Consider the following 12,609-nt stretch of genomic DNA (forward strand, 5'->3'; position numbering starts at 1 on the left):
CTGCCTCTCCTTGGAACACAAGAGGTCTGGGGCAGACTGACCCCTAACAAGCCACTAGTGAGTCTGAGCTAGTAATCGCCATCTCTCCCAGCATGCTTCTTCCTACTCCAGCATCCCCAACATAGCGCGAGAGGCTTGAGTCAGTAATTTACCCACCTCAGGTCTGGCCCTTAGCACTAGGGAGCTCCACCAGCCTTGTCCCTATAATTACCATGAGTCAGTACTCCACTAACACACAAGTTCCCTAAGTGCTCAGTAATCTATAGTCCCCATCATCGTGATCAAAAGGCTTCCTCCACTAAGAAAGAGAGGAGGAGCCAGAACCACTGGCTGTCCATTCCTAGCTTCCCATCTTCCCCCATTGTAGCAGAAACAGCAGGACACCCCCTGCCAGAAACAGTGGGGGAGGGGCATGCTAGTTGTGCCTTTAATGGCAGCACTTGGGAGGCAGAGGAAGGCAACCAGATCTACCTAATGAGTTCAAGTCAGAACTACATAGTGGGACCCTGTCTCAGAAAACAAAATCCCATCACATGGGAGACAGAGGCAGGTGGATCTTGGGTTCAAGGCTAGTCTGGTCTACATAGTGAGTTCCAGGACAGCCAGGGCTACAAGGAGAAACCCTGTCTGGAATAAACAAAAACAAACAAAAGAAAAGGAAGAAGGAAGGAAGGGAGCTCCAGGGCAAGGCTATCTCTTGCCAGCCAACTGCTCTCCCAAGGCACTACATAAGGTCCTGAACCAGCAAACACTCAATTCAGTTCTCCAGAACTCTGGACCAGCAAACTCCAGGGACACCATGGACCTTGATGCATACCCACACCGCATTCTCCTCAGCTGCTTTAGTTAGCAAACAACCTAACACTCTAGGCCTGGGTTCTGTGATTCCGGCGTCCACCCAGAGATGAGAGTAGCGGACTCATCTGCGTGTTCATCTCAGATCAAGCATGTGTTGGGTGACCCATAAAGGCTGCTGCTGAGAGATCTGAAAGTAAATGGTGACCTCGCCTCGTCTGTCAGTGCCAGGAGCCCCGGCTTCAGGGCTGAGACAGAAAAGATTCTCCAAACCTCCACACTTCAAGAAGGTGGGACTTCAAGGGTCTTTTCCATCTGACCCCTTCTCTGAGGGAAGGGTTTGTGAAAGCCCAGGGAAATGAAAGCCGTCGAGTCTCTGGACATTTTCCAAAAGGAAAGTGCTTGGCCTGCCCTTTGGATAGCAGAATGGTCACCATTCCCTACCTGAGGCTGTCAAAGTTAGCTGCTCTTCCTGACCACGGAAGTAAGTAAGGGCAGACTGGACCCAAAGTAACCCTCATCTAAACATGGGCATGAAATGAATGAACTTTCTGGTTTTTCCTAGCAACACAAGAGCATCACAAGGACCCTCTGCTCCTTCCTTCTTTAAGGAGAGAGGAGCAATCCCTACATGAACAGCTATTTATGATTCTTGGACGCCCTAGAACCTTTAGGATTCTGTAAAGACTGTCCAAGAACGTAAGTGGGGTCTGAGACCCATGGGAGATCTTGCTGGAATTCTGGCTTGAGCCCTGACAAGTTAAGATCCTTAGGTTACTTGCCTACCCCGCACCCCTCACCTGTTACAGTTACCAGCATGGAGGCCACTAGTGGGCGGTTGTTGTCCAACTTTCTGCTTAGTCGAAGCTCCCCACTGGTCTGGTTGACCACTAGCAGCTGCAGCTCATTGCCCCTCTCAAAGGAGTAAAAGAGGTGGTCAGAGACATCCGGGTCATAAGCTGGGATGCGACCGATGATGCCTGAGGGGAAAGTGTCAGAACGGTTGGACACATAGTTGTTGAAGAGGATCTGGAAGTTGTTAAGCACAGGACTGTTGTCATTCTGGTCAACCAGGCGCACATGAACAGTAGCCCGGCTGACCAGAGGGGCAGATGTAGCCTGAACAACAATCACATATTCCTGGCGAGCCTCATAGTCCAGGTCTATGAGTGCTGTCAGTTCTCCAGAGAAGATGTCCATTTGGAACAGCTCAGGGATGTTCCCTTCCACAATCTGGTACATTATGTGAGCATTGGGGCCTTCATCAGGGTCAACTGCAGTGATCTGAGCCACCACTGAGCCCACAATGCTGTTCTCCTTCACCCTCACTTCAAACTCCTCAGCTGGGAAGACAGGTGCGTTGTCATTCACGTCTTGTACAGTCACCTGGATGCTCACTGGAGTCCGAAGTGGGGGCACACCACGGTCCACTGCATAGGCAGTCAGCTCATACACTGGCACTGCCTCCCGGTCCAGCCGCCTCACAGTCCTGACAATGCCAGAGGTGGGCTCAATGGTAAAATCTCCATCTCCATCTTCCCCATTCTGAAAAGTGTATTGGACCCGGCCATTGGCATGAGCATCTCGGTCAGTGGCTGAGATCTGCAGAACACTAGTGAAGGGTGGAGCATCCTCAGAGACCAGGCCTGTATAGTGGGAGGCCACAAACTGTGGAGCATTGTCATTTACGTCATTGACCATTACCTCCACATATGTAGTATCTGCTTTCTGAGGGATTCCATTGTCCCGAGCAGTAATGGCCAATGTATATGTCACTTGGTCTTCATAGTCCAGGGGAGCTTGTAGTGTAATGGCCCCCGAGTCTGCATCGATTCGGAACTGGGGTAGGTTGTCTTCCAGAAGATAAGTGATACGAGCGTTCTCGCCCACATCGTCATCAGAAGCACTGATGACCACCACAGTGCTACCCACTGGTCGGTCTTCATTCATGCTCACTGAATAATGAGCACTCTGAAAGACAGGCCTGTGTGTATTGGCATCCGTGATGTTGATATGCACATAGCAGTGATCATGAAGGGCGCGGTCAGATGCAGTAAGTACCAGCTTAAAGTAGCGTTCCTGCTTGTAATCCAGTGGCAGAGCCAGTGTCACCAAGCCCACACCACCTTGGGTGCTGATGGCAAAGCGGTTTCGACTGTTGCCACCTGTGATTTGGTAGCTGATGGCGCTGTTGGCATCTCGGTCTACTGCAGTCACACTGATGACACTGGTCCCAACAGCTGCATCCTCATTGAGCCGGAGGTGGTACTCTTTCATGGTGAACTCAGGCCGATTGTCATTGACATCTAACACAGTTACTGTGACACTGGCTGAAGCAGAGAGCGGGGGTGAGCCGTGGTCTCGAGCCTCCACACCAAAGAAATAATGTTCCACAGACTCACGGTCCAGAGGACCACTCACAGAGACCCAGCCAGTGGCACTGTTTATCACAAAGGGTGTGTCTGGTGCCACACCGGTTAAAGAATACTCCAACCTGGAGTTCTCCCCATGATCTGCATCCACTGCCTGAATGTGAATGACTGAGTGACCCAGGGGTGCATTTTCCAGAACAGAGACCTGAAAGGGTGTGCTGACAAAGATAGGAGAATGGTCATTGATGTCTACCACCTGGATACTTGCCAGGCCTGTGTTGTTGGACAAAGGTGGCCTGCCTGCATCTTGTGCCCGGATGCGCAACGCATACTCTCTCTCTGCCTCAAAGTCCAGAGGTGCCACTACCTGGATCTCACCCGTGAGGCTGTCAATGGCAAAATGGCCACGGCTGTTGCCACTGATGATATTGTAGTGCACCAAACCATTGGCATCCTTGTCCTGGTCCGTGGCTGTGACACGTAGCACCACTGTGTGAGGGCGCACATCCTCACGCACCTGTGCCACATAGCGCTTTTCGCTGAACTGTGGTGTGTTATCATTCTCATCCAACACAGTTATGTGCACTCGAACGGTGGCTGAACGTGGTCCAGGCTCCTGGCCCTGGTCACTAGCTTCTACCACTAGCTCGTAGCTTTCCATGTGCTCCCGGTCCACGCGGCCACTGGTGCTGATGAGGCCCGAACGTGGATCAATCTCGAAGGCAGCGGCGGCCTCCGTGCGTGCAGCTGGCGACCCTACGAAGCGGTAGCGCAGGTTGGCATTAGGTGGCGCATCACCATCGGTGGCACGCAACTGCAGGATGGGGTAACCTTCTTCCACATTCTCGCGAAGTGTTTCCCGATACTGGGCTTGTTCAAATACTGGAGCGTGATCGTTGCGGTCAGCTACTGTCACCGCCACCATGGTGGTGGCTGAGAGGCGCGGTGAGCCGTGGTCTTGTGCTGTCACTCGAAGGTAGTGGCGTTCCATACTCTCACGGTCCAGAGCGGCCGCCGTTCGGATGAGGCCGCTCTGAGGATCAATGCTGAAAAGCTCCAGCGAGCGGCTGTTCATGAGCGCCGCCAGCGAGTAGACAAGGCGCCCGGCCTCGCCTGGGTCCGGGTCCTGCGCCACAACGCGCAGCACCGCTGTGCCCGCTGCCTCATTTTCAGGTACCAGTGTCTGGTAGTTGTATTGAGGAAACTGCGGGTGGCGATTTGCGGCACGACGGGGACGACCCTGGTTCTTCGAGAGTATTCGCTTGGCTTCAGGACTAGCTTGGAACCCTGGAGGGCGCGGCCCAAGGTGCTGAAAGAGGAAACGGCGGCGGAAGAGACCGAGGGAGCGCATGCGCTCGGGAGCCGGCTCAGGAGCTGTCCGATGCTCGCGGAGTGCTGAACCCGGCGTAGGAGCTGTCCTCACAGCACGTGGTGCTGAATTCTCCCCTAGGTCAGATCCCAAAGAACCAGGGGGACAGTTCCGCCGAAAGGGTCCCCTCTCTGTTCGAGAAGTCGCGGATTTCACACCCTGACCCTTGCGTCCTGGCGCCCACAGTTTCCCACAGCAGCGAGAGGTTTCCACTCTCTTGCGAACGCCTTTCCTAGCAGTACGCTGGAAGGACACTGGCTTGGAGCCATCAGGCTGAGCTAGAAGGTCCGACGGGTGGGGAGAGATGTTCCCCAGATCCGGATCTCCTGGAGACAGAGCCTCGAGCGGCAGATTACCTCTTCGTAGTGGCCCTGTCCGCCCACAAGAGGAGATCTCTGGTTGCCAACATAACAGATACCCTGGACCCTGACCAGACTCTTGTTCTCGACTGCCCAATGCCTGGACCACCAGCTCCGCGTTTGGTTGCTCAGGGATCCCTCGACCGTTCCGGGCACTTTGCCTACCTACTCGGAGCCTCATGAAGGCAGGCTCCCTGACTCCCAGGCCATGCTCTCCATCCTCCCAGACGCCGGGAGACTCGGGACAAAGAGCCACGGCTCCACTGCCGATCTGCGCTCTTGGCCCAGTAGCAGTAGCTACCCCCGGGTCCCAACCCTGGTCCCCGCCGCCCTCCAGCTCCTCCCGGCTAAAAGGGAACAAAGAGAGGAGAAGGAGCAGTAGTATCGGGGTCGACGGTCCCCGGAGACCCCACCATAGAGGCCGCCTCGCCATCACCCCCCGCCTCCCGGCACAGCCTCCGCCGCCCCCCGCCCGGGTCCGGGCCTCGGGCCCACCCCGCCGCTCTGGCCCCCTCCTGGGCCCCTGCCGCCGCCCCGGCCCTCCGCCCCTCGGCCTGTCGCTCCGCGCCGCCACTGCTCTCTGGGCACCATCTACTCCGCGGCCAGAGCCCCTCTGGCATACAGCCCCGGCTTTTGCCGCCCCCACCACAGCATCCCCGACGCTGCTGCCGCCTCCCGACGCTCCAACATGGCTCCCGGCCGCTCGGATGGTTTGCTCCACCTCCGCCCCGATGCTCCAAACGCAATGGTACAATCCGTTGCGCATGGCATTTCTGGCTTTAGAAGCCAAGGTCGCCATCTTTATTGTGGTCAGAAGTGCTGCCCACGGTGCTGAATGGAACGGGGAGTTTCTCCGCTATTCCACAACCGTCTTCTCATTCCTCTTGGTTTGTTGCTTCTCTTTAGATTGAGAATCTTGTCTCCTTTCTGGAACACTAGTTCCGAACGCTAACAAAAATTTTGTGCTAAATGTGGGTTGTCATAATGTTCTGAGTTTTCTCACCGCTCTGGGCAGCGTTACCATGTAGAATCCTGTGACAGGGACGATAATGACCAGACACCGGCCTGGGTCACTAGCAGTTCAAACAATAGCGTTAACTACTTATTAACAAGTTGAACTTATGAAACGTCACAAGTATCTTCTTGTTTGCCCCTACAAAGCAGGATCTAAAAATGACCCTCCGGAAGCAGGAAGATAAGCCAATTCTTCTCTGCCTCGACAACTGCTCGCAACTCCCAGACTTGGGGCTCCTGCACTAGACACCACATCTCTCCAGGCTATGGCTCTTTCCAGTGTTCTGAGATGCCACGTGGAACTCAGGGTTGCACCACAACTGTGAGCCCAGCTTCCTCAGATCCCCGCCCCTCGCCTGCAACAACTGCATCCTTTAACCCCTTGAAGAGCCTGACAGAAGCCCAGTTCTCTCTAGTCCTGGTTCAATCTAGCTTTCTGTCCAACTCCTGGCACGCGCGCATCTTAACTGACCAATAGCTATATCTGGCGCAGTAGACGTCACAAAATACGAGGGTAAAGGCGGTGCATCCCAATCAGAGAGTCATTGTTTCTATTGGCACAATAGGAGACCCCTCCCATCTCGGAGGATTCCATTGTATGCGGGAGGAAGGAGGGCCTCGAGGGTTCCAAGCTAGTCAGCAGAAACAATCCAAGAGGCGCGCTACACTGGTCAACCTCCAAACGTGGCATCGGTAATGACTTGCAAAGCCAGGTGCAGAGCACTCTAGCATTCTGACACCGAGACAAAAGTCAGACCCAGGATCCTAGAACGCTGCACTGGGTGCGGCAACCCCCGCCTGAGTGGTTATCTCTTCAAATAGTCCAAGAACTCCTGGCCAAGACCCTTGGTCCGCCCCCAGATGGTAGCTATGACATCACCAGCAACCAATCAACGCATTCTTCGCTCCTGGGTTTCTTTGCTTCCGGGAGGCTGGTCTCACCCGGTGGCCGGTCTCACGCGGGTTGTACCCCAATGTGTCTGCTAGTATCTGGCCCATGAGCTTCTGTTGTGTTTTAGGTCTCCGAGTCTTAAGCAATTCAGGGTCAGAGTTCCGTGTCGGGTGCATCATTTATGAGTGTGGTTGGAGTATCTGCAGCGGCGATAAAGGATTGCGGTTCCCGACTAGAGGAGAGAGGAGCAGGACCTGGTATTGACCGTGCCCGCCACTCTCTGGAAGTTAATGGAAGGCACAAATCTGAGGTCGAAGGAGGAAGAGAGCTGAGTTCACAGAGGAGTCATCTGAATGACTTTAGGAATCGAGACTTCCGCTACAAGATGCCTGAGCAGCAATTTAGGAAGCCATCCTGGCTCTTGCCGCAAGAGCAGATGTGCAAAGACACCATGGCTGAGAGAAATCGAGTTCCGTTTCCTCCTCCAATAGGGCTGGTGGCTGACCTCCACCCTGAGTTATGGCGTTCACTGCAGAAAGCTCTCGGTGCGACTGTATGTAGCTGCCGCCCAACTTCCTCTGTGGCTGCTGCGGTCTGGGGCCCCTCACTCTGTTTTCTCATACGCACTTCAATGTCCAACCCACAGCAGTAGTTCCTAATGCACTTTCTGGAAAGACAAAATTGAGGAGGCTGCAAAATGGTTCAGCAGGTAAAGGTGCTCGATGCCCAAGTCTGAACACGAGTTTGATCCTTGGAACTCATACAAAAGCGGAAGGAGAGCTGACTCCACAGTTGTCCTCTGACCTCTGCGGACTACTCCACTCCATAATGACACATCCACTTTTTCAGATGAAATGTTAATTTCTCCCTCCAATTACAGCTTTGTCCCAACCTCCCCCAGGTAGACCTCTATATGGTTTGTCCTCATTCTCAATAGTTCCAACGACAGGGTCCACGTAGGGCTCAGAAGCTAGATTTGATGTTGCTGAGAGGCAGGATAAACAGGAGAGCAGACAGCAGAGATGTGAGCTCTTTAGGTCCTCACTTTTCCACTAGCCTCATAAAATTCAGTGCTAAATACATGTTTAGTACATTGGGGCCCTGAGTTCAATCAATCCCCAGCACCAGAAACAAAAGAAAGAACCTTGGCCTGGTATGGTGTCATAAACTCTTAATCTAGCATTCAAGAGACAGGCAGTTTGAGACCAGTTTGAGACCAGAGTTTGAGACCAGTCTTGTCTAAGCTGCAAGTTCCTGGCCAGCCAAGGTTACACAATGAGACCATGCCTCAAGACAAAACAAGCACACATAAAATTCCTGTCTGTAAATCCTCACCTCTTCCCTGGGCTACACTCGAACCCACTTAAAATGGAGTGTGTATCTTTTGACTCTGGAGTTGTAGAGCATTGCTGGAGAAAAACACATAATTCTAACAATTGGTCTCATTTTGCATTTATGACCACAGCCTTAGTATGTTAGAGGGCTTACCCAGCCAGTGTAGTAAGGCAAGAAAAACAATTTAAGAAAATATGGACAAAACAAAAACCAAACCAAACAAACATACAAACAAAAACATTCTAAGTTGGGCAATGGTGGTGGCACACACTTTTAATCCCAGCACTCAAGAGGCAGAGACAGGAGGATCTCTGTGAATTTGAGGCCAGCCTGATCTACAAAGTGAGTTCCAGGACAGGTTCCAAAACAATACAGAGAAACCCTGTCTCAAAAAACAAAAAACAAAACAAAACAGAAAATGGAGGAAAACTTGTGTCTATAGTCAATATGATGGTGTAGGTAAAAAAAAAAAAAAAAAAAAAAGTAAATAAATAATAATAATCCAAAGGAGAGGTGGGCATATTTCCCAGTTGGTAGATTGCTGGCTTATATATGACGGCCTGGGGTAAATCCTCAGCACTGGATAAACTATTGGATGCATCCCAGCACTCAGGAGGTGGAGGAAGGAAGATCAGAAGTTCAATGTCCTCAGATACATAGGGAATCCAGGGTCAGTCTGAGCTATATAAGACCCTGTCCTAAAAATAAAGTTAAAAAAATTGAAGGGAACATAAGGGTAAATAAATTGTTTTTATATTTATTCGATTTATTTTATGCGTGTACTGCCTCATGCATGAATGTGCATTACATGTGTATCTGGTGACTGCAGAGGTCAGAATAGAGCATCAGATCTCCAGGAGGTGGAGTTACAGATGATCGTGAGGTGCCATGTGAGTGCTGGGAATTGAACCCGGATTCTCTGCAAGAGCAACAAGTGCTTTTAACCACTGAGTCACATCTCGAGCCTCAGAAGGGCAAATTGTTAAAGTGGGCTTACAAAGTTGTTGGACCTGGGGCTGGAGAGATGGCTCAGTTGTTAAGAGAACCTACTATTCTTTTTTCTAATTATTATTATTTTTTTATTTTACATGTCAATCCTAGTTCCCTCTTCCTCCCTCTCTCCCTCCCTCTTACCGAGAACCTACTATTCTTAAAGAAGATTCTAGATTGATTCCCAGTATCCACATCAGGCCATTCACAACTGCCTGTAACTAGTTCCAGGAGAAATCTAATAGTTCTGATCTCTTGAATTCATGCATGCACACGTGCATACGCGTGTGCACGCATACACATACACACACACACACACACACACACACACACAGACTCCTACACATAGTTTGAAATAATAAAAAATGGATCTTTTGAAAACTGTTGGATCCACCTGCTTTGCCTCCCGAGTGCTGGGATTAAAGGTGTGCATCACCACTGCCCAGCTATAAAGTAAGGATATTTAATAGAACACAAAATGCACTAAAAAAATAAAAATATCAACAAGCTGGAATACATTATAATTAACAAACTCCTATTATTAAATGGCAATATTAAGAAAGGAGCCAGTCAGGTGTGGCACATGCCTGTAATCCCAGCACTGGGGTTGAGACAGGAAGATGTCAGTTACATGCTGGCTAGGGCTAGATAATGAGACCCTGCTTCAAATAAGAACAGCAACAATAACAAGAGAATGGTAACCAACCCATTGCAGTCCTGTAATCTGATAGACTCAGACTCTTTGAAGGTTGAAATAGGAAAGTTATTCAAGTTGAGGCGACAAAGCAAGATCTTGATGGGTTGATGGATAGATAGATAGATAGATAGATAGATAGATAGATAGATAGGAAGGTCTTATTGTAAGTATAAAACCTAAAAACTCATATGTTGAATACATATGTAAGTCAATAAAAGAGTTACAAACCAATAGATATATGGATGAGATTTGAACTAGCATTACAGCTGAAAAAAATAGACTAGTCCAGGAAACTAATGAAAAGGTGCTCAATGTCTTTAGACAAATGAAAAGACACATTGTATCAGAATGATCCTAATAAAAATGACAATAGGAAGTTGGTTCTCTATGTGTTTGTGTGTGTGCAGCAGATTTAATCCAAAACCCTGTGCATGCATGTTATACACGTACATCCCCAGCCACATCAAATTTTGGGGAAGACAGGAAGCATTAGATCTCACAGACACTGCTAGAATTTACATTGGCAGACATGCTTTGGATAAATACGTCAGCATTTTGCCAATGATTCCACAATTGTAGTTCTGCCTAGTATGCACAGGGCCCTGAATTTTAAAACTAGAGTAAATAAGAGGCTAGGTGTGGTAGAGTGGTTCTATATCCCCAGCACTGGGAGATGGAGTCAGTCAGGAGGGTCAGCAGCTCAAGATCATTGGCTACATAGAGAATTGGAGAACTTGTCTCAACAAAAAGATAATAAAATATACAAAACTGGCCACAACTGTGAAGTCACCAATAGTTTATGTGGCTATTATGGATAAGTGAGAACATTTTCCCATGCAACATTAGGAAAACTCAAACTGCAGCCATATACTATAGTACATGAACCTCAAACACTAAAAGAGAACCCAGAATTTATACTGTGATCCCAGGATCAATGATTATCTCTGGGGGGAAGAGGCAGTCAATGATTGAGCCCAAGAACTGGTGATTTTCCTTTCATTAAATCGGGCTCTGTTTGCTGTTTGTTTCAAGACAAGTTTTCTCTGTGTATCCCTGGCTGTCCTAGAACTTGCTCTGTAGACCAGGCTAGCCTTGAACTCAGAGATCCACCTACCTCTGCCTACATAGGGCTGGGATTAAAGGTGTGTGCCACCATGCCTGGTAACTCTTGCTCTTTGAATGTCATACTTTCACATAGTGTGTTATCCTTCCATTAAAAGGGGGGAAAGGCTGGGGTGACGGCTCAGGAGTTAAAGCCCTTGCCATGTAAGTGTGAGGACCAGAGTTTGGATCTCCAGTACCCATGTGAATATTGGATGGGTATGGCAGCATGCTCATAATTGTCCAGCTCAGAGGGCAGGTTGGTATCCCTGGGGCATCTAAGCTAATCAAACTAGCTGTATTGATGAGCTCTGGGTTCAATTGAGAGAATATGCTCTAATGAATAAAGTGAAGAGCTATTGGGGGAGAGACTCCCATCAACCTTGGGCCTCCACCTGAACATGTATCTGCATATATGTGCTCACACAAATACACATCACACACAGATTAAAAGCAAGATTTCTCCTTGTTGTAGCCTCAGTGTCTTTTGAGGACTGAGCTGAGCTCCCTGCCCCTCACAAGCTGGGCATGATTAGTTTGCGGTCCAGTGCCTCTCCAACATGGGCCAGACTTTAAGCATCCACTTTCAATGCCATTTCTGGTCAAAGTGATGCCCAGCCCACAGACTCCTACTGTTCCTTTTTTGCTTCTCAGGCCCACCCAAATGCTCTCCTTTATTGGCAGGGATAAGAATTCACTGTCCCTCATTCTTTCTCCTGCCTAGTGACATCCCACATCTACCCTTCCAAGCAGCTGGGGAGGTGTTGCCTGGCTTCCATTCCCAAGGGGAATATTTTGGCTCACCACAATCTACCTTTATGGCTACAATTCTGTTGTGCGACAATCGTCAGGGTGTTTGTTGAAGGGGTTTTGGAGTCCTGCCCTTACCTCAGAATGTTTGACAACATGACCCAGTATTTATGTAACTGTTGGCTAGGATTTCTGCATCTCTTACAGACATGTGCAGGGCCCCTTAGACAATCCTGCAAATGTGGGTGTGAACTTCTTGAAGCAATGCATTGTTTATCGAGGAGCAGCCCTAGCCTAGACAGAGGACAGAAATGCAGGGCTCTTCCCACAAGGTCAGTGTGTGTATCACAGCAGAGAGCACATCAAACAGCAGATGCTACCTGATGTTCCTGCCTCAGCTTCCTGGAACCCTTGCTTTTCACTAAATTGCATCGTCTCCTGAGAACAGCAGTTTCCTGTCTGCGTCTGCAGCTTTCCAGTGAACACAGTCATGGCTGGAAACCAGTGTCTTTAACTCTGGATGTGCTCCTCCACCAGGAGTCTGTGTGCTCCGCAATCTGACAGAGCCAGTGGCTAAGGAGGGACTCTGCCTGGAAGATCACTGAGATCCCATCTACCCCTTAGGTTTCCTTTGAAATGTTCTGCCTCTCTTCCCTCAGCAACGGTTGAGGCCCTACCCTGAGCCTCTACTCTGTCTGCTGCATATATTATGTGTGTTTGTATACACACATAAGGCTAGAGGGTGGTAGCATGTTTTTCTCTGTTGCTCTGCACCTTTAAAATGTTATTTACATTTTAAATATATGTAATAATGTTTTGCTTGCATGAATGTATGTCCACTACATTCCCACAGGGGTGAGATCCGGGAACCAGATCCCTTGGAAGTAGAGCTACAGAAGATTGTGAGCCACTATCTAGGTGTTGGAAACCAAACC

At 49.7% G+C, this 12,609-nt stretch overlaps 1 protein-coding gene across 1 annotated transcript in view; it reads right to left on the reverse strand.

Annotated features, from left to right (window-relative positions):
* Nucleotides 1–5,709, reverse strand: part of Celsr3 (cadherin EGF LAG seven-pass G-type receptor 3) — a 37,993-nt gene extending 32,284 nt beyond the window's left edge. The window contains exon 1 of the mRNA XM_051203928.1: nucleotides 1,596–5,709. Coding sequence (XP_051059885.1) covers nucleotides 1,596–5,694 — 4,099 coding nt within the window. The 5' untranslated portion in view covers nucleotides 5,695–5,709. The remainder of the gene's footprint in view (nucleotides 1–1,595) is intronic.
* Nucleotides 5,710–12,609: the final 6,900 nt, after the last annotated feature.

This window comes from Phodopus roborovskii, unplaced genomic scaffold (genome assembly GCF_943737965.1).
Source record: "Phodopus roborovskii unplaced genomic scaffold, PHOROB, whole genome shotgun sequence".
Classification (NCBI taxonomy): Eukaryota; Metazoa; Chordata; class Mammalia; order Rodentia; family Cricetidae; genus Phodopus; species Phodopus roborovskii.